We start from the raw sequence: 21,217 nt of genomic DNA on the forward strand, positions 1-21,217 counted from the left end.
ACCACGACATTTTTGCTAAAATAGAAGCGCGTATAATCGTATCAAAAAGTTGCTTCGTGTCCTTCATATGTACAACAATACGGAATGGATATTTCCTCCAGGCGAACTATAATAATTTGACGGGCACCATTTTCCCGTAAAACTTATCAAGATTAAGTCACGTCTTTCGCGACAGTGGATATGATCACGTTCTTTTTGATTTATGAAAGCACCATACATAGATGTAGTTCAACACGAAACTTTTGGTCATCTATGCTCGGCCAACTTCGTACTTTATTTGGTATTTTATTAAACTTTTTTTAGTTGAAGCATCACTGATGAGTATTTTGTAGACGAAACGTGCGTCTGGATTTAATACTAAATTAATTTCAATCCTGGTATCTATGTTGAGTTTATTCAAATCATGTGCCATTTTAAATATACAGTAACATAATTACCTCATACATTTTTAAATTTAGAAACACATGTATACAACATACACCTTTTAAGGAAGTAACATGCACAACCAAATAAAACATGTAGCATCACAAACACACTTCATGTTGTATCATATTTAAAAAAGAGTTTAAAACACGCACTAACACATGTTTAATCTAATTCAAACCCGATCTCTCATCGCTCCCGTTTTCTGATATGTCGAGAGCTCGGTTTTTAATTAGATTGACACATGTTGTAACATATTAAAACAGGTTCCAAAGTTCACATGCAGACTCATAACGTCTACAAAAGTCAACTGCACCACACTTCTTGTGGATATGCACATCTACATATAATTTCCACATTAACTTTAAAGATTCATGAAATTTTGTTTTGTTGTTTGAGATGCGTTGCACTGACCTACTATTGTCCATATAAGTATACTTAGATCTAAATTCCTAGATCATAGGGGCATAACTCCCACAAAAAAAAAATGTCAGCATCTGTCATGGCATAGCGAGGATTATATTCTGACAAAAAAATTGACTGTTTTAACATTTTTCCATATTATATAGAATGCATGCTTATTCGGTTCTTTAATAATGAAAATCAAGACTTGTGCATGGAGATAAGTTCATAGAACTGTAGAACACTCGCGAAACCCTGCTGCGCGTAAACACAAAATACAAGAGGCATGTAATATACATCAATAAAGAACAGCACTTGGAAGCCTATACATCATGCATAGATAAACGATAAAAACTAGCGACGAGTTTCCGAATCTACCCACTACCGTATTTAATCTTAGAAAAAATACACAGTTAGTCAGCTTAGAATCTTTCTATTTGTAGTTCTATGTTTAGAATCTATCTAGTTCTAGATCTATATTTAGCTTTCGTCACTGCTTCATTGATTTTTTGCGGTGTAAAGACTAAACCAAATACTCATAGTACACTATCCATATATTTATATTTCCTTAATTGAGACAGTTTCGATCTAAAACAAAACAGCAAAAACTGTGTTGTCATACAGTTTTAGGGCGGATATTATTTAAAATTGTTTCTATGACGACATGCTCTATATCGTTTCCTACAAATGACAATTGTCTACGAATTGCCAGAATATCCTTGACCATTATTGATTGTCACACAATATATGGGTCATATATATAAGCTTAAAATATCGACAATATATCTACACATGGTGTGTGCAATAAATTGAAGCATGGCAATTACAGAATGACCAGGATGTACTTATAACAGACGTAAGTATTTAACTAATCATATAATCACGGGACTATTAGTCCCAGTATAAATCGAAACATTTTTCACTACAATGATCTACAATTAGTACTTAGATAATTAGTAAGTTGATCTGATCGCGTCTACGTTTTTTATACAATAGTGAATACAATTTACAATACAATAATAATTTATTAACGTCTCACCATATACACGGTTTCCACGAGGACGCTTTTAACCAATTATAAACCTAGAAATGTATAGGAGGTAAGATAATACAGTATACACATTTCACATTGGAAAGAGAACGTTGGGATTTATACGTAGAAACCTCAAAGGGTGTACAAAACCTGATAAGGCAGCTGCGTATGTATCCATGGTAAGACCTGCCGTGGAATACGCAAGCACAATATGGGACCCAACCGCCCAAAATAAAATCAAGGCAATTGAACAGGTACAGAAAAGAGCTGTTCGATTTGTGAATAACAACTACACAGACCGAACACCTGGCTGTGTCACAAATATGGTCTAAAAAATAAAGTGGGAAAGCCTCGAAGAACGGAGGAAAACAAATAGGTTATGCATGCTATTTAAGATCCAGCATGATCTTATAGATATAGACCGTCACCAATATTTGACCCCGAATGATAACCGGACCAGAGGTAAAAACCGCTTGTTCCAAGAAAGAACAAGTACAGACACCTACGGCCAATCTTTCTTCCCGAGGACAATCAGGGACTGGAACAACCTATCAACAACAGTTACAGCGACCAACACCGTTGAGGGATTCAGAGCTGCCCTGAAGGCATGCTTTGAAAGGAAGTAGGAAAACCCAGTTGTAAATAATTTTAATTGTATATTTTTGCGAACGTTTTCAATGTATTTGTAAATAGCCAAGAAAAAGCTTTCTGTGTTGCCCGACACTGCGTAAAGTTTTCGCGCGGAACCATTAACATTCAGCATTGAATCCGGCTCCTTACCTGGAAGAAGAAGAAGAAGAAGTGAAGTTTTTAAAAATTATTAATGCCATTCTTAAAAGAATTATACTGAAGTGACGGATAACGAATGCTGTTGAATTATGGATGCGTTTTCATTATTCCCTATTTTTTTGTGGTCAGATTAGGAGGTCCGTGTTGGATAAAATAAACCGTGATCTGTTTATTTTTTGAAGATTGTATGTTATCCCTTTTCAAGGTATCTTTTTGGGGTGTCGACTTATTTACGTATACCCAACATGTCCTTTTATTTGCATTGTATTTTGACCTGTAATCAATGGTTTACTTTTACAAATTGTGACTTGGATGGAGAGTTGTCTCATTGGCACTCATACCACATCTTCATATATCTATTATTGATACTTCTGGATAAACTTTATACGATATTTTATTTACCCCAATCTTAATGTAATGCAGGACTAAAATAGAAAAAAAAACTCTTGATGATATTGTCTTGTATTTTAAGAAACTAAAAACTACTTTCTAGTGTTTACCAAATAGTATGTTTACGGAATTATTATTTTTTAACTGAAAACCTTTATTATAAAAATGCGTTTATTTTGCATCTTTTAAAAACCCTATGACAACTTAGACCTATCTCGTGGTAGGGAACTTTGAACACAGACACAATGGCACAGCAGTGTTACAACATACAAATAAAGCCATATTTCACAACTCATCTTTATTGACTTGTATATAGATATAAGAAGGTGTGGTTTGAGTGCCAATAAGACAACTCTCAATCCAAGTCACAATTTATAAAAGTAAATCATTATAGGTTAAGGTAAAAAAGCCTTGGCTCACAACGAACAGGAAGTTATAAAGGGCCCCAAAAATGACTAGCGTAAAATCATTCAAACGGGAAAACAAACAGTCTAATTTATATAAAAAACGAGAAACACTTATGAATTGCATCAACAAACGTCAACTTCTGACCATCAGTTTCATGACTTAGGACAGGTGCAAACAATTGCAGCGGGTTAAAACGTGTTTTAATGGTACCAAACCTTATCCCTTATCTGAAACAATAGAGTACTAAGGGAGCTATTATTTGATTTTTAGGGGGAGGGGGGGGGGGGGGGGGGGGGGGCTAGGATGAAAAATGTTGTCCTGCATTTTTTTTTAGCTGTAATCTCTGTCCTGCCTTTTTATTTTTCACTCTAATCGGTCCTGCCTTTTTTTTTTTTAGTTTATCCTGACTTTTTTTTACCTAAATTGTCGTCCTGACTTTTCTTTTTTTTTGCAAGTGTCACATCCTAGCCCCCCCCCCCCCCCCCCCATAAAAATCAAATGGTAGCTCCTTAACATCACAACATACACAGTCACTATAAAATAAATATCAATCGGAATGGCTTAACTCAATAAAAAAAAAATCATTTCTAATTTATCAAAGACATAGCTGCTTGTTCTGCACTGAAAATTTTACTCTACGTTTTCGGTTATAACCACTGCTATAGAATAAACAAGAGGAGGGTGAGCGTTATACAACTCATAAAAACTGTATATTCATGTCTATTCGGATTCCATATCATACAAATCTTAAAATCCTTATTATTTTCATTCGTACTTTTGATACTTCATGACATTTTATTCGAGTACAATCGTTTTTGTCATTATTTTCAAATTTAAACCGAAAGGGTAATGTGTACTATACTGGTATAAAAGTACGTTCAAATTACATAACATGAAAAGCGGCAATATTCGAGACTTTTTGTCAATGTGATTTTGTTTTTTATAGTCATACATCAATACAATCTCCTGTCTCCTTTGTGATTTGTCGCCGTCATACAAATACTCAAATAACAGCCCTGGCTTTCTATACTGAACGAAAAAGATACGCGTACATTATGTTTTATCTATTTCATTGAAAAAAAACTATTAGTTTAAATTATTTTGACAAATAATATAAAGATTAAGATAAAATCACGACAAAAGAGTTGCATTACCAAACGCGATACGCATGCATGCTTAATGTAAGTCATTGAAAACTGTCTGGAATGCAACTTGACACTGTACATATTTATCAAACTAAGTCGACGCAATTGTCAAATGTGACATGACATTGTAGATGCCATTCACAAAGATAGCAGGATATGGTTACCCTTCCGGAGCACCGGATATCATTTCCTGTTTTGACGTGTTTTTTTGCTAAGTCTTTAGTTTGCTATGTGGTGTTTTGTACACTGAGGGGGAGGGGGGGGGGGGGGGGTCTACACTGTTTGTCTTCTGATAGTTTTTATCATTTTTGCCATGAGATTGACAGTTTGTTATAGATTTATAAGTTTTCATTCCTTCCGAAAACATTAAAAGCCGCAGTTTCCTATTTTTGTCGTTCAGTATACGCAAGTATTTCATACCTGTAGACCTGCAATATTCCATTTAATGCATTTATAAAAAGATCCTTTGTTATATTTAAATTGTGTGTTTTAGGTGATCTTAGTGAAGAATTATGCGATGAACAACGGATTATCATGGGTCTGGTGTTTGAAGGCAATCTTTATAACGATTCTCACGGCCATACCACTGGTCATTTATATAGTCAATTCAAAGACGTCTGGTGGTCAATATCAGGTATATGGATCCACACATGCTCAGTGCATAGAGAGCGATGATGGAATAACATCAGAAGTAACCAAGAGGAGAAACGAACTATCTAGACAATTAAATGATATGAGCAAAAAACTAGGACAAAAAGAATGCGAGGTATGTAAACTAGTTATTAATTTCTTTGTTGAACCATTGACAGTTAAAACATTTTATTGGGATACGATTGCTTTCAAGCAATCTGTGGACTTATACCATTGGCTCAAGACAATGCCCTCACGTCAATCGTTTTATTCTAAACTAAGGACCATCTCAGATTCTTATTATTGTCTTGCTTTAAAAGGTAAAAACAAACAAAGGGATTAAACTTTCCTATAATGTTCTTTTCATAATCTTCATGTTTTATATTTCCCTTGACTTATATGCGTGTTTTTAACAACACGGAAAATCAGAATTAAGTAGTATTTATATTTAGTGTTTTTATAAATTTAGAAACACGTCAGAGGGAAGTCCCCAGCTGTGATAAAAATGCGAGACTTCTCTGAAATCCGATAAATTTCTTTCTGTCATATAAGAACTGAAGTGGAGTTTTACTTATATGTCACCATTATTAATCTGATATTTGATATTGTACTTCCATAAAGAAATAGAGAACCATCTAGGTTTAATATACGTTCTTACTACAGGGTTTGTTTAGGTAATTATGCGCATGTGTATAGTTTTCTTGACTTCAAGGGGTATTAGATTAAATGATTGCTCTGGATTCTCCACTCAATTGATTGATTTATAACTCATGGGATCCTTTCTATGTATGTTATTTAAGAATTGAATGCTTCTTTTTGTAAATTCATTGGGGTGTAAAAGCGTTAACCGAAGTACATTTTGTATGAAGCGCGGAAGCACTTCATTCTAAAAATATGCACACGGTCAACGCTTTTACAACCCTATGAAGTTACAAAAAGAAGCATTCAATACTTATAATTACATTTTTTTTAGCTATGATCAAGAAAAAATTAATTTTATATTGTTTTTATTTAATTCACCTGTGCACTTTATTGTGGGACCACGTGCTATCATGAATGAAAAGTATTATTGAGTGATACAATTGCTTACGGAATAACACGTGATGTGCTGTTAGCTAATCAGAATAAAGTATTATAATGAAACATACATCTAATGTAATTATTGAGGGTTATTGTTGTTGCATAATTTTAAATCATATGCATCATTTAAATTAAAATAAATGTAGTCCACATCGTAAAGGTTTAACTTCAACACACCTTCAGGCGAAATGGAGTCTTCCATATTATCGTTTCGAGTTGTCTCCCTTCCGGAAGTCACTTCCGTGAATTCTAAATCAAAACAACACGTTGAGAAAAATTAACTCGTTCTGTCGATAAACGTCGTATTATATATTAAAAACTATCGCAATTTAAAACGAGGAATTTGTACGGAAAGGAGTCACTGACCCAAAGGAAATGAAATATTTAAAGAGTTAGGAATGGGGTTCCTCCTATAATTAACGTAGGAAAATAGGTGATAAGATACGAAGTGAAATACTTCTCTCACTCTGAGTCACAGTGACTGCTGTGGAAAGTAAACTTTGAATTGATAGTACAAAAATAAAACACAATAGGCCTTAGTACATTGTTCATACACTTTTAACCGGGATTAGCTATTTTGTAACTTTTCAGATTACGTTAATTACATTTTACATGTGCAGTTGAATTAGTTTTGAAAATAATATTATCCAGCTACATGTTATAGTTATTGACCAAGCCAGTCGGTATATGCCATTTAATCTGCACAGTACGAGATGACCCAATAACCCGAACGACGTAGGAGTTCGGGTTATTTGGTCATCTCGTGCTGTGCAGATTAAATTACATATACCGATTTGATTGGCCAATAACTGTTTTAACACATGACGCAATGAATTTACGTGAACGTTTTAGAAATGTGGACGTTATTCCGCAATCCACTGATCCTAGGAAAGTTTCTTGTAGGGAAATACGACTTTGGTAAGTTTAAAATTAATATTTTTTTTTTATATTTAGACTCATTCTAAAATTGCGATTTAATGGTGTATTTATTTTTATCGTTTCCGTTAATTTTTTTCCCAATTTTTATTTAAATGGTGACGATTAAGACTTTGACAAATTGTGTACTTTCATTCAAATTGGTGTATGAAAAGAAAAATAACTGCAAGGGTTATTGAGTTTAAATTAGATTAATTGCTTTTGAATTTCTTTCCCTCAATGATATGCTTAGAGAAAAAAAGAACCGAGGAAGATGTTATATTACCTTAATTTTAAATGTTAAATAAACAGAAAATACATTTCTCTTTTAAAACATTTACCCCCCCCCCTCCAATTTCCTTTTTATCTACTGTATTACTTTTTAAGACAAGTCCATCTAAACAAAGTCTGATTGATCTCCAGCTAACCAGCTAATCCCCGTTTTGAAACTAACTTAAATATGATCCTCATTAAATTCGATCCAAAAATAGTCCTTTTATAGGAATAGCTATCCAAAAAGTCGTTATAATTCCATTGAGTCTGAAACTAATCCATATCAGATTTCATTTATTCGGATATTCTAAGATACATTTTTTTTTTTGCAGAAATTACCAAAAATTGTTTTAACTATCTTTCTAACTTTAAAACTCTGATTTAGATTTACGTTGTACACAAAATATAATAAAATAGTTTATGTCCCAGCTTAGATAAAAAAAAAAGGAATGAGAAACCTTTCGTTTTCCTATTTTGAAACTACGATGTTTGTACGAAGTTCATCTTTGTCGTAATTTCAAGGCAGATAGCGGATTCGGGGGTGGGGGCGAACAGGTTGGATTGGACAAAGTATCGTGTTTTAGCTTAAAATCGTCAATTTTGTCTTTAGTCTCGCTACACTCGGTGATATTTTTTTTTAATTTGATAGAATAACGCCCCTTTTAAAATCCAGGAACCGCCCCTTAAGATAAAAATAGATTTGAACTGAGCAGTATATCTGAGGTAGTTAATGCACACCTTTGCTGTGCATTATCCAGATTATAACACAGTAAGAACAAAGATATTTAACTCTTGCCATGTGTTAAGTATACATGGGTCAAGGAAAACAATGGCAATCGTATCCCTCAGAGCAATCTGCTCTTTGATTTTTTATTTTCCCCACTAGCCCAAACTAATTGCGTGCTGTAAATGCCATATTAACTAGTTATAATTTCCTCGTTTAGTAATTCGAACTAATAGATTATTGCATTAAGTTGGTGACCCAGAATATCTTTTAAAAATCACTAAATTTAAGAAAGATAATAGAATGTTTAAGTTTAGTTGGTTAATTATTTTATCAACAATAATAACATGACCTGAATCGAAATGTATTTGCCTTGTGCACAAATTGATAATGTTACTGGTAATAGTCGCATTGACTTTTTTCTCGTTTTGTTCAAGGTTAAGGGTTATATTCTGGCAAGACGTCCTTTTAAGCTCCTTCGTGTATGTCAATGTTAATTCCGTCGACAGAGGTTTTTTTACAGGATAGTCTTTACCATGTTTATTTAACTCTCGCTTGGAATTGCTCGATTGATGGATGGATGGTTAATATATTGCAGCAAATATCTCAGACAAAGTGAATATATCTATAAGAGTATAATCTAATACTGCTTTGTAACAGACCTAGTTTCTGTGTCATATTGTGGAGAGTTGTCTCATTGGCAATGATACCATATCTTCTTTCTTTTTTATACTAAACATGATTCTTATTTCCATTGGCAATGATACCACATCGTCTTTTTTTATACTAAACATGATTCTAATTTACATTGTGTAGCATCTCTCAAAGAGGTAAAACAAGACACTCTTTCAGTCCACTTATTTTCTGGTTGATGGCCTACAATGCTCGACTCCGCTCTCCTTAATGCTGCCTGCTTTTAGGAAAAGAAAAAAGTACATATATATATGGCCAACAATTAACCTTCTGAAATCAGAAGATCTCAGAAGTTAGCCGGCACAATTGCAGGGGTTTCCATTCGGAATCATAATTGTGTTTTATTTTCCGTATAACAGCCGTAATTTGCGATGATGTATTTTTAATCTGATTCAGATTTAAAGCAATTTTACACCGGGTTATACATAAAAAATACTCGTTATTTCAGCTAATACTCTGCAGTTACTTATGATAGTGATTAAATCCGATATGACTTATCATGTTGCATCTTTTTGTCAATTTAAAACTCGCTGAACCATAAGTTGTATACTAGTATTTGGTAATATTTCAAGTGTTACCCTTTACATGTAATTCTTTATTTCTTTTTTAAGAGTCAACACGTTAACAAAAATGGTGGATGGTGCAAGCATTTAAGTTTGGAAGCAACTGGAGAACATAAAACCGATTTCAAACTTGTAAAGGGTTTATCTCGATTCCTTGAAGGGAAAAACGTAGGTAGCTTTGGGGATGGACCCGGTGTTTACAAGCGCGAAATACTCAAATTAGGACAAGTCAAATCTTACGACGCATATGATGGAGCGCCATTTTGTGAGGAAACGAGTGAAGGGAGAGTTCAATATATGGATCTAACTATTGCACAATATGGAATACCTCTTTATGACTGGATTGTGTCGTTAGAAGTTGCCGAACATATACCACAACAGTATGAGAGTGTTTATTTAGATAATATATTTAGACATGCTCGGGAGGGTATAATATTTAGTTGGGCCGTGCCAGGGCAGGGCGGAATGAGTCATATTAATAATAAACCCACTAGTTATGTGGTTAATTTAATGAGGAATAATGGATTTGTCAAAGACGATGAGCTATCAATACTGTTGAGAAAGTCAACATCGCTATGGTGGTTACAGCAAAATACAAATGTTTATAAACGAGTTGATTTTCAGAAGTTTAAAAATGAGACTTATATGAGTCAGTTCTATACGTAGAAATAGTTCATCAATCATTTTAGAAAAAAACCTATTTTTAGACATTTTTAAAGAACATTTTCTGCTTTAAATTATTTAAACGACAAATAATGCTAGTATTTGTCTATGCAAAATCCGAAATAGTGTCATACATATTTTAAGGTAATACTTGATATATCTTTAATAACTGTAGAAAATTGTGCGATAAACGGGACAATACCATTGGCCGAAATTGCCTGAGAAAAACGATCAAATAAAGCAGTTTAAGGACAATATTTCATTGTAGATTGCTAGTCAAACACATGTGGGATTTTTTATTTACATTACTGAGGAATTGATTTTGATATAATCCTTACGTGTCGTACTTGGTGCTTTTTGTTTATATGGTACATTGTAAATTTAAAGTCGTATTTTTGTTTATGAGTTTTTGTTAGTTTGAGAGGTTGTTACAATATGTATATCACGAAGAACAGATTGTTACCAGCGAAACCAAGGTTGACAATGCTTTTTTTCGATGGGTATCAATCTGCTCTATCACCCTCTCAGCTAAGTGTTATTTAATTTATTATACCGAATGTCTTAGCCTTATTGTCTTTTAAGGTAGCACAATACAAAGACTTTTTTACTTCCAATCCCCAACCTTTAAAATGCTGTAACTTTCTTAAAATTGCATATAGATTAATAAAAGAGGTATATGCAGATAGATAAAAGAATAATCTTTTAAATGAATGCAATATTTTTGTTATGCAATCATTATGAAATTAATTACTGTGCAATTAGTGGCAAAATCTTAGTAAGTTCACTTGAATGAATTTAGCTCTTTCATCTCTATAGCTACACCAAGGGGAGGAATCTACGTCATCACGCAGGGTGTCGGCGATTGAAATTGGACCACCATTTTGTCGCTTTTAGGTAAGAATTTGACTTATTATGCCAGTTATATGAGGGTTATGATTATGCAAAATAGTCCACCAAAGACTATATAAAGTAGGAAAATAAATGAGCCATCGCTCAATATTATTGGTTATCCCAATTTTGCAAACACTTCGATACCAGTTTTAGGAATTGGGTCAACATGCAGGATATCGGCAAAATTTTTCATAACAACATCTTGATTATCAAGAACCGCCTACTTTATCAACAAATGAACATGTCCGAATTTTTTATTTTACTCGGGAAAATATTTGTTACTCACAAATATCCGTCATTATGGTCGAAAAACTTCTTATTTTTTAAAAATTGAAAAAGGATGTCGGCAACACATAGAATATCGAAGGAAGTCGGGGACACACTAATATATTAACAATGTAAGTGTCCTTTGATTATATCAACCATAATAAAGATACGAAAAAAAACCAGGATTAGTGTTCCTTGCTTGCTTCCATTTCATGCACTCAATTGCAGGATTCAATTTTTGAAAATAATCGAGAGAAAAAAGTTTTAGAAGGTGAAAGTCAGATTTCGTTTCAGTTAAGCCAGGGGTCCCACAGGGGTCAATTATTGGACCAAGTATTTTTATTTATAAATTAACTGTTTACAAAATTTTGAATTTTTTGAAATACCAAGGCTTTTCTACCTCAAGCATAGATTACCTTAGCTGTATTTGGCAACACTTTTAGGAATTTTGGATCTCAATGCTCTTCAACTTCGTACTTTATTTGGCTTTTTTAAAACTGTTTTGGATATTCGAGCGTCACTGATGAGTCTTTTGTAGACGAAACGCGCGTCTTGCGTATATATAAAATTTATTCCTAGTATCTATGATGAGTTTATTTTATACTTTATATTATAGGGTTATTGCATGAATATTGGGGAATATTGTCCCGAGTAGAATTTTATATTGCACAGGTTGCGAGTGCAATATATGTTCTACGAGGGACAATATTCCCCAATATTCATGCAATAACCCTTTTATTGTATAGCAATATAATATTGAAAGTGAAAAATGGTGTAAACTAAGATTTTGTCATTGATGACGTCATGAATTTTGAAGATTTATTGCACTAGTGCAATATTAGAATTTATTGCACGCTAACTTTTGGTTACTTTCTGTTGGAAATATTATATTGCTATACAATAAATATATATATATAAATATAAATATATATATATGACATTTCATCTGGCCCTACATCTACCGGGTGTTTAGTAAAGGCAACAGTAGTATACCGCAGTTCAAAATTCACAAATAGAGAAATAAAAACAAATCCGGGTTACAAATTATAACTTAGGGAAACGCATCAAATATAAGAGGAAAACTATGACACAACAGAAATACAACATTAAAATGTAACAAACACAGAAACGAACTATTATATAACAATGGCAATTTTCTTGACTTGGTACAGGACATTTTAAGAAGAAACAAATGGTGGATTGAACCTGGTTTTGTGACATGCCAAACCTTCCACTTTAATGGCAATAATAAATTTAACATTAAAATGACAATATTACCTGACAGGATTACATTACAAAAAAATGGGAGAAAATATAGGACAGAGAAATACACTAATAATAGCTAACAAAAAGTATCAGGTTTAAAATTTTATACGCCAGACGTGCGTTTCGTTACATTTTTACTTGCATATGATACCGTAGTTAATTTGGCTTTTTAAGGTTCATGTGGACCCTATGGCTAAAATGGCCGTATTTTCACCTCAAAATTTACTATGAGTACAGGCAAACCTGTGCATCTGGAAACGCTTTAAGACATAGCATGCCCTAGATGAATAAAATTCAAATGCCTTGTATGATTTAGAAATTTCATTACTTAACTGGATTTTGCCGTACACTTTTTTTCGTCCCTGCAGAAGATGATAAAATTAACAAACAGTTGAGTTTACCTTGATATGGTCCACTCAGGTACACAGTTTACATAACCAATTATTGTCATGTATCTATTGTCCATCTAATGTCCATGTCAATCAATACAGCTCACTTCAATTATTACCTGTGGGGAAGTTCTCAAACCTGTTTCCCAACTTAGTTTATTTTGGCACCTTCTGGAGGACTGAAAAAAAGTGCACGGTAAAATCCTTGTAAGTTTTTATTTTTCTAAAGCATAAAACATATTTGAAATTATTTTATCTAGGGCATGCTAAGCCTGAATATTTTTACAGATGCGCAGGCTTGTCTGTACTCAGAGTAAATTTTGAGGTGAAAATACGGCCATTTTAGCCATAGGGTCCACATGAACCTTAATCGAACTTTCATGTCTCTACAGTAAAAAAAGATCTCATGGGAAACTATGCTGGTAAAGGCATTCCACCCAGACAATTATGCAATGTCATCCCAGACACCAGATTAAAAAAAACAATCTTATATAACTACACGTTGTTCAACCACTCATTAAAATACGGAAGAACTGCAGGAGCAAGTGCTATCAATTCTTGCAGCTTGTCATTTTTGGGGGATCCTTTATTTCATGTTCCATTTCATGTAACATGTCGTTTTGAAGTTGATCTGCAAACAATCGTATGCATGGCCCTGTTGGTCCTCTATCGTGACATTTGCGCAAGTCTACTGAAGGTTTTGTTGAAATTTCTTCAGTAATTGGCATTGGGGAAACTTAACATTTTTGCCAGGCGTTTTTATTTTGATGACAAATGAGGACTTGCATGGTTTTGATTTTTTTACGGGTGGCGATTTAGTGGGCGATATGGTCGGCTGTTCAACATCATATTGTATTCGCGATCGTTTCCGCCTGCACAAGTTTAAATTTGATTTGCGGCTTGTCATGACTATTAGTTTTAAATTAGATCTAGTCACATGTTGAATAACATATGTGTTAAAAATAGTATATATTAATGTGTCCCCGACATCCTTCGATATTCGATGTGTTGCCGACATCCTTTTTCAATTTTTAAAAAATAAGACGTTTTTCGACCATAATGACGGATATTTGTGAGTAACAAATATTTTCCCGAGTACAATAAAGAATTCGGACATGTTCATTTGTTGATAAAGTAGGCGGTTCTTGATAATCAAGATGTTGTTATGAAAAAATTTGCCGATATCCTGCATGTTGACCCAATTCCTAAAACTGGTATCGAAGTGTTTGCAAAATTGGGATAACCAATAATATTGAGCGATGGCTCATTTATTTTCCTACTTTATATAGTCTTTGGTGGACTATTTTGTATAATCATAACCCTCATATAACTGGCATAATAAGTCAAATTCTTACCTTGAAGCGACAAAATGGTGGTCCAATTTCAATCGCCGACACCCTGCGTGATGACGTAGATTCCCCACCTTGTACACAAGAAATTTGAACGTTGTCTTAATCCGCACAGCAAGAGCTTCAAAAGGGTGTCTCAAATTATCGCTATCGTATTCCATTCTCTCATAAATTTGTAATTAGAATAAACATCCTTACCACATAAAAGTAGATAATGTATGATTAGGTGTAAAATTTGATCTATACATTCTATCCAAAATCTGAGACACTCTTTTGTAGATAATGACTCAAGGTACAACATATAATAAAACCAACCCTCTAGGGGGGTCCATGAAGAAGCTAATTTCAATTGAAAGTGGAAATTTGTTGTAAAATTTTGTAGACACAGTTATCATTATAATTGATTACATAATTTTTGTATAATACTAACATTGCATTTATTTGAAAAAGTAGTCTGTTAGCTATCCATGGATACCACTATTATAAATTTTTAAGCATTATAACGAAAGTTACAGCATTAAAATCTTTGTATTGTGCTACCTTAAAGATGAATTTCATTTCAAAGTATTTGCTATGACGTCACTTACAAAACAAAGTTACGGGTATTAGAAAAATAAAAAAAAGTGAAACAAGATGTGTTTTATTTTACTGTCAAATAATAAAATCTGAGCCAAAACGTAGAACATAAGCATTGTCTTTAATTACTTGATGTATTTTCGATTCATTGTCCTTAAATTATCGAATTTTGATTGGTCTTGATGAGGGGGTGACATTCTGCCGTGGGATAGAGTTTATACGTGATATGGTTCCTTATGCGCATTCAGGGTGATAACAATTAAACAAAATCAACATAAAAAAATCAACATAAAAAAATCAATAGTCTTGGCCTTGCTTTTTGTAGGATTACCTGTTCAAGGTATGAAAATAAAAAATGTGACGTATTTTCAAGTACTATAATTAGCATCTATCGGGCTATTTAAAACATGATTTGCCTATCTTATCGAATGAAAAGAATCCAGGGGAAAATGGCCATGGCTCTTTGTCTTAAAATCAACAAATCTCCAATTTCAAATACATTGATTGTTCTTTAAACACTATATAATAGAGTCACTGAGTTCGTTATAGCCCATTGACTGTTCCTTAACCTTGAATCTATAGTATTGCAACGGCGATCAAAACGTAAATATAAGTTGGTTATTTACTAGATAATTCTGTTGACCGTATACCGTATACGATTAACTCATTAAACTAATTAAAGGCATAAAACGAGGCCTTGAATTCGTCTGTTGAAAAGTCTATAAACAACTCCTCTCCAATTATAGAAGATATAATATTCATCGTTCCTTGATATACGAAGTTACGATTTAACTAGACTTAATCGCAAACTTATACATTCTTGACGTCACCCCTGCCACCGAAAACATCATATATATGTCTCCCTTTTTGAATCCGTCGAAACGAGACAAAAACAAGAATTAACATATGTGATTTACATACAACATGAAATCAAAAGACCTAGAAAAGCTAATTGCACGAGGTCGTTGTCTATTTATATTTATGTTTGTGATGATATCGGGTTATGTGACCATCGGCTGTCTACAGAGTTCATCGCGATAGTTAAATAGATGGCGTCTGGACTAAAATACACACGCAATTCTGATATATGTTATCGTGTACATACATCGTTTACTGTTAGTCCTAGACTTATTGTTATTTGGATATACGTAAAAGTATGTTAGAAATCATAAATGACAACTTGAGATAAATTGGTGAACATGAATTTCATAGCCATTGCCTCCTTAAGGTCGACGGATGTCTAATATTAAAAAATACGATATTGAACACTTTACAAAAATGCGTATGCCCCATTTATGGGCATTATGTTTTCTGGTCTGTGCGTCCGTCTGTTCGTTCGTTCGTCCGCCGTACCGTCCGTCTGTCCGTCCGTTTGTCCGTCCGTGCGTCCCGCTTCAGGTTAAAGTTTTTGGTCGAAGTAGTTTTTGATGAAGTTGAAGTACAATCAACTTGAAACTTAGTACACATGTTCCCTATGATATGATCTTTTAAATTTTAATGCCAAATTGGAGATTTTCCCTCATTATCACGGTCCACTGAACATAGTTAGGAGATAAGTGTATTGTATTTTAAGCTCCGGCGGCATCAATTGGGGATTTGATGGTCGCAAATTAAGTTTACTGGCGACGCGTTAGCGGAGACAGTAAACGGGTATTTGCGACCATCAAATCCCCAATTGATGCCGTCGGAGCTTAAAATACAATATTGTTATCTCCATTCTAATGAAACTGACAGAAAATAACGTTAAAACATGTACTTAAAATCTGTCATATGCCGTCTGCGCTTGCGCGTACGTCCCATAGCATCAATTGTCAATTGATGCCATGTAAGAAAGTGACGTTATCCAATCAAAATGAACGTTACAAACGTTGTTGCATTAGAATAAATTATAGTGTGGATGGGGCATCCGTGTACTTGGGACACATTCTTGTTTTAATATAGTTATAACTATTTTGAAAGCTACCGGTTGTTTTCGATTTCGTTAAGATTTTACATGAAAAAAGACTTTTGTGTGATAAGACAGAAAATCAGATATTAAGTTGGTGCCTAACACTACAGGGAGATAACTCTGTAAAGTCAGCTAAACGTTTTAATTACATTGTGTTGTAAAAGGAATGTTAAGCTTCTCAATGATCAAAATTGATGTTTGTCAAATTGCTATATAACCAGTGTAATTTTTCTGACAAAACGGTCGGTTCAAAATATTTCAAATTTTTACATTTTTGTTTAAGTGTTAAAGTAAATACTTTGACAAAATTTTATGAAAATTAAAACGAGCCAAATTAATTTTAGTGAAAGTGTTGGGTACCACCTTAATTTACTGTACTTTTCTTTATGAAACTATCTAAGTTATCTCTACTTTATGGCTAAGCTAAACAAAATCACACAAAATATTTTGTATTTATCAAATACAGTAGTTGTATTAAGACTAATACAATATGTGTTTCATCATTTGAATGAAATTCATTCGAATAAAATACATTATTATCTCAACATTTATTTTCGTTTATGAGTTTTCCTTAGATTGAGAGAGATAAGCATTGTTACCCTTCATGTCATGAAGAAAACTTATGTTTTATTCCTTTGTTTATAGTTCGAAGTCATTAACAACACTGATAATCTTATAAAAGCTACTCTTTGTTATATGAATTAAATAGGCATGCAAAAATAAGGGACATAACTGGAACAGATACTACAATAACACTCACTAATTTCAATAAAATGTTTATATTTATTATTTATATTTAATATGTCTGCGTGTTAAAGTCATAAGAAACGAATGACCGGTGAAAAATAATGTTCTTCCAATTCTTGAACCAATGCATACAAACATCATTAACTTAGTCTTCTGTGCACGAATTTATCAGTTTTTTCGTGTAAATTTCGTATAATCGTCAATTTTTTTTTCAATCGGTCAGTGTTGTTGTGAAAATATGGCAGGTAATTAAAGTTCGTGTTTTGAAGCCGAAGTTTAACGATTGTCACCTGTTTGTCAACAATCGACAAAAATCAACAAAAAAGCATGGAAATTGAGCACGTGTTTAACATGTAAATTTAGATAATAGTTTATTTTACATCCATGCGTATTGTGATCACCGGATTTTTACGAGATGGGTCACACTGAGGTCACTTTGCACACCGAAATATGTCGGGGAAATTAAAATAAAGTAAACTTCTTCTAAATATGAATAAATTAAAGAATTTTCACCAACTATCCATTGAGTTATAAAAAAACATATGCATTATTTTTTTTTGATTTGAGGTTTCTTATGACTTTAACACCCAAGTTATAATGAAAATATGTTTAAATCCAGTTTGAAATGACTGTAAAATTATTTTCGGTTGGAGTCTCTGCAGTGAGGTGAATAATACAATCGTAACTACTCGGCCATTTTCGCTAGGCAGTTATTTCTTCATGCAACCAGAAAAGCCGAGTAGTTCCGATTGGTGAATGATAGAGACGATTCACTTCCGTGAAGAAGGACGTGATGGCGATTCACCGGAAGTGCAGAATATAACAAAATGGAATGGAAAAATTTAAATAAGGAGAATTTGTATTTCCTCAATGTACAAAATAATTTAATTACGCAATGTTTCGGCAATAACCATTGACGATTAAAATATCACAATGTGCACACAGAAATATTACAATTCTAGGAGTGATGTAAAATGTAGATATTGTTGCACTTCAATGTCCGATATGCAGTTCTTTTTGCTTTCTGTTATGGTTCTATAGTGCCGATATTAATTATTTATTATGGAAGGTGTATTTTGAAACAACTCACATGAAACAATGTGTAGCAATCGGATAAATCTATCAAGCAAACAACTATGGTATATAATAGTGTCACTATAGCAGACATCAAAAATACATGTGGTTTATATCAGTAAGCGGGCGTTAAGAGATCCTCGTGACGTCAGTTTTTAACTGTTATATAATCATTTCATATGTTTTCCTTTAGGAACATTGCCCAATACATGTCCAGTCATAATGTCACAATTGGATATGTACACATACGATAAACCAACAGACAAGACGACTATGCTTTTATATACATATACATGACTACGACAACTTGCTGATAGTCATTTGATACACAAACATATAATATCGGTCAACTAATCCTAGGTGGTGACCGAATTACTAATAAAGTGTCGATTTCAGTGATAATTGGAGGAGATTTTGTGTAAAAGAAAGGCGAAAGATAGTAGAAAGACACTCAAACCCGTACAACTCGTGATGCTGTACGTTAAATTTGCGAAGGGATGATTTACCCATTTTGAACACATGTTTCAATAGCTTCCTTGGGAGCAGAATCCTCTATATAGAAAATCATGATAGGAAATACAAGTCCAGATATATTGTATCAATTGGGACTTAAATAATCAGTATGCAGGCGCTGCTAAAATGCTGCTTCATAGAAATGGAAAGTTCACAATTGGAAAACTGAAATAATTACTTTTTGTCGTAAAGTTTTGTTTCCAAATGACCTTCCATGTCATTTTCTAGATATCAGTCAAGATAAGAGGCATACTTCACTGTATCTGTTGTATCCTTTATGTCAAGTTCAAGTTGTAGATAGTATACACTTAAAATGAAGCCAATATAGCGGAAAATATGAATTGAGATATATAAACACTATACTTTCAAGCAATGCATATTTTACTGCGGGTAAATAGAAAATGCACATTTTAAAAGTTAATATCGCATCAAGATTTAACACAACATCTATGTTTTTAGTTTCCTTCATTTCAAGTTTAATAAGAGAAAATGTTTGAGATACAATCACTAACAGAAATGTGAGTGATTGCGTGCCATGAACACATCAATATACTTAAAAGTTAAATTTAAAACTTTACATGATGTTTTTTGTCTTCGATTATGTTTTGAATGAGTTATATTTCATGTTAGTTGTGCCAACCCCTATTGTTAAATATCAATGCACGAAATAGAAATTAAAGTCCACAATGTTGATGATATTATCTTCGGGTAATATGTTTTGAGAACTAGTTTTTTTCCCAAAGGTAACATTTTTCATAACATAAAATAAGAATTGAATATCTTTGATTCCCATTTTATGTAGAAAAACCTCTTTTTATTAGTCGATGTACTCAATCATTTGATTAATCATGTTAAAGTAATAAGAAACCTCAAATTAAAAAAAAAATAATGCGTATGTGTTTTTATAACTCAATGGATAGTTTTCATTATAAAACTTATGTACATATACTTTTTTCCGAAGAATTTTTTTTAATTTGTTCATATTTAAAAGAAGTTTACTTTATTTTAATTGCTTCCTTCCCGGAAGCAATTCCCCGACATATTTTCCGTATGCAAAGTGACCTCAGTGTGACCCATCTCGTAAAAATCCGGTAATCGCAATACGCATGGCTGTCCTTAAAATAAACTGATTGTACATGTTAAACACGTGCTCAATATCCATACTTTTTTGTTGACAGGTGACAATCGTTTAACTTTGGTTTCAAAACACGAACTTTCATTACCTGCCATATTTTTACAACATCACTGACCGATTGAAAACAATGACGATTATACCAGATTGATGCGAAAAAAAAAAATGATGAAATCGTGCACAGAAGACTAAGTTTATGATATATGTATCCATTTGGTTCAAGAATTTGATTAACATTATTTTTCACCGGTCACTCGTCTCTTATGACTTGAAGTTAATGATGAAATATAAGGATCCCTTAATGACCTTCTGGAGCACATGAGATCACACTGGTTTTGGTTGTGGCTTATGTTTCTCAATTCTTTTAGTTTCTATATTGTGTTTGGTATACTCTCGTTTAATTACCAAAAAGTATGTGCCTTTTTACCATGACGTTGTGAGTTTGTTTTCGACTAATGGGTTTAATTATCTTACTCCAACAATTTAAAATCCAATGAGAAAACGCTGTTTTCATATGGAAACAATAAGTCAGAGGCTTTTTCTACTAGAGCGTAAAGCATGATCACATTTGGTTGAAGACACAATGAAGCATTCATAATCTCGGGTATTTGAAAGGGTTACATACATAAGGGCTGTTCTGAATGCAAGATCGGATAGTTCTGATCTATTCAGATAAATTGTCATGTTTTAGTTCACTTGGATAACGTTTTGAGGACTGGACTGAGTCGGATGTGTCTATTCTGTGTTGGTCTTTGCATTATGTATTCGTGGTGTTTGTTTTCTGTAATGAGTTAAAACTTCAGTTTCATTATGTATATCTTTTATATTCATTTTATAAAATTTACTGTTTGCAATAGCATTAATTGTTCTAAATGATAAGGATGTTCTTATCCCAAGCATAAAAACATAGCCGTATTTGACACAACCTTTTTCA

The 21,217-nt window shown here is 33.2% G+C and overlaps 1 protein-coding gene across 2 annotated transcripts; it reads left to right on the top strand.

Moving 5' to 3' along the window:
* The first annotated feature begins 1,506 nt into the window (after positions 1-1,506).
* LOC139511416 (uncharacterized) lies at positions 1,507-10,386 on the top strand. 2 transcript variants are annotated; one of them, XM_071298124.1, is made up of 3 exons: positions 1,507-1,681; positions 5,084-5,356; positions 9,517-10,386. In XM_071298124.1, exons 2-3 carry the CDS (start codon positions 5,108-5,110, stop codon positions 10,132-10,134), a joined length of 867 nt encoding a protein of 288 aa, XP_071154225.1. In that variant the 5' UTR covers positions 1,507-1,681; positions 5,084-5,107; the 3' UTR covers positions 10,135-10,386. The 2 variants fall into 2 exon arrangements, with proteins under 2 accessions (XP_071154225.1, XP_071154226.1); XM_071298125.1 differs by lacking the exon at positions 1,507-1,681 and adding an exon at positions 1,852-1,925.
* The last annotated feature ends 10,831 nt before the right edge of the window (positions 10,387-21,217 follow it).

The sequence above is a fragment of the Mytilus edulis genome, chromosome 2 (genome assembly GCF_963676685.1).
Source record: "Mytilus edulis chromosome 2, xbMytEdul2.2, whole genome shotgun sequence".
Classification (NCBI taxonomy): domain Eukaryota; kingdom Metazoa; phylum Mollusca; class Bivalvia; order Mytilida; family Mytilidae; genus Mytilus; species Mytilus edulis.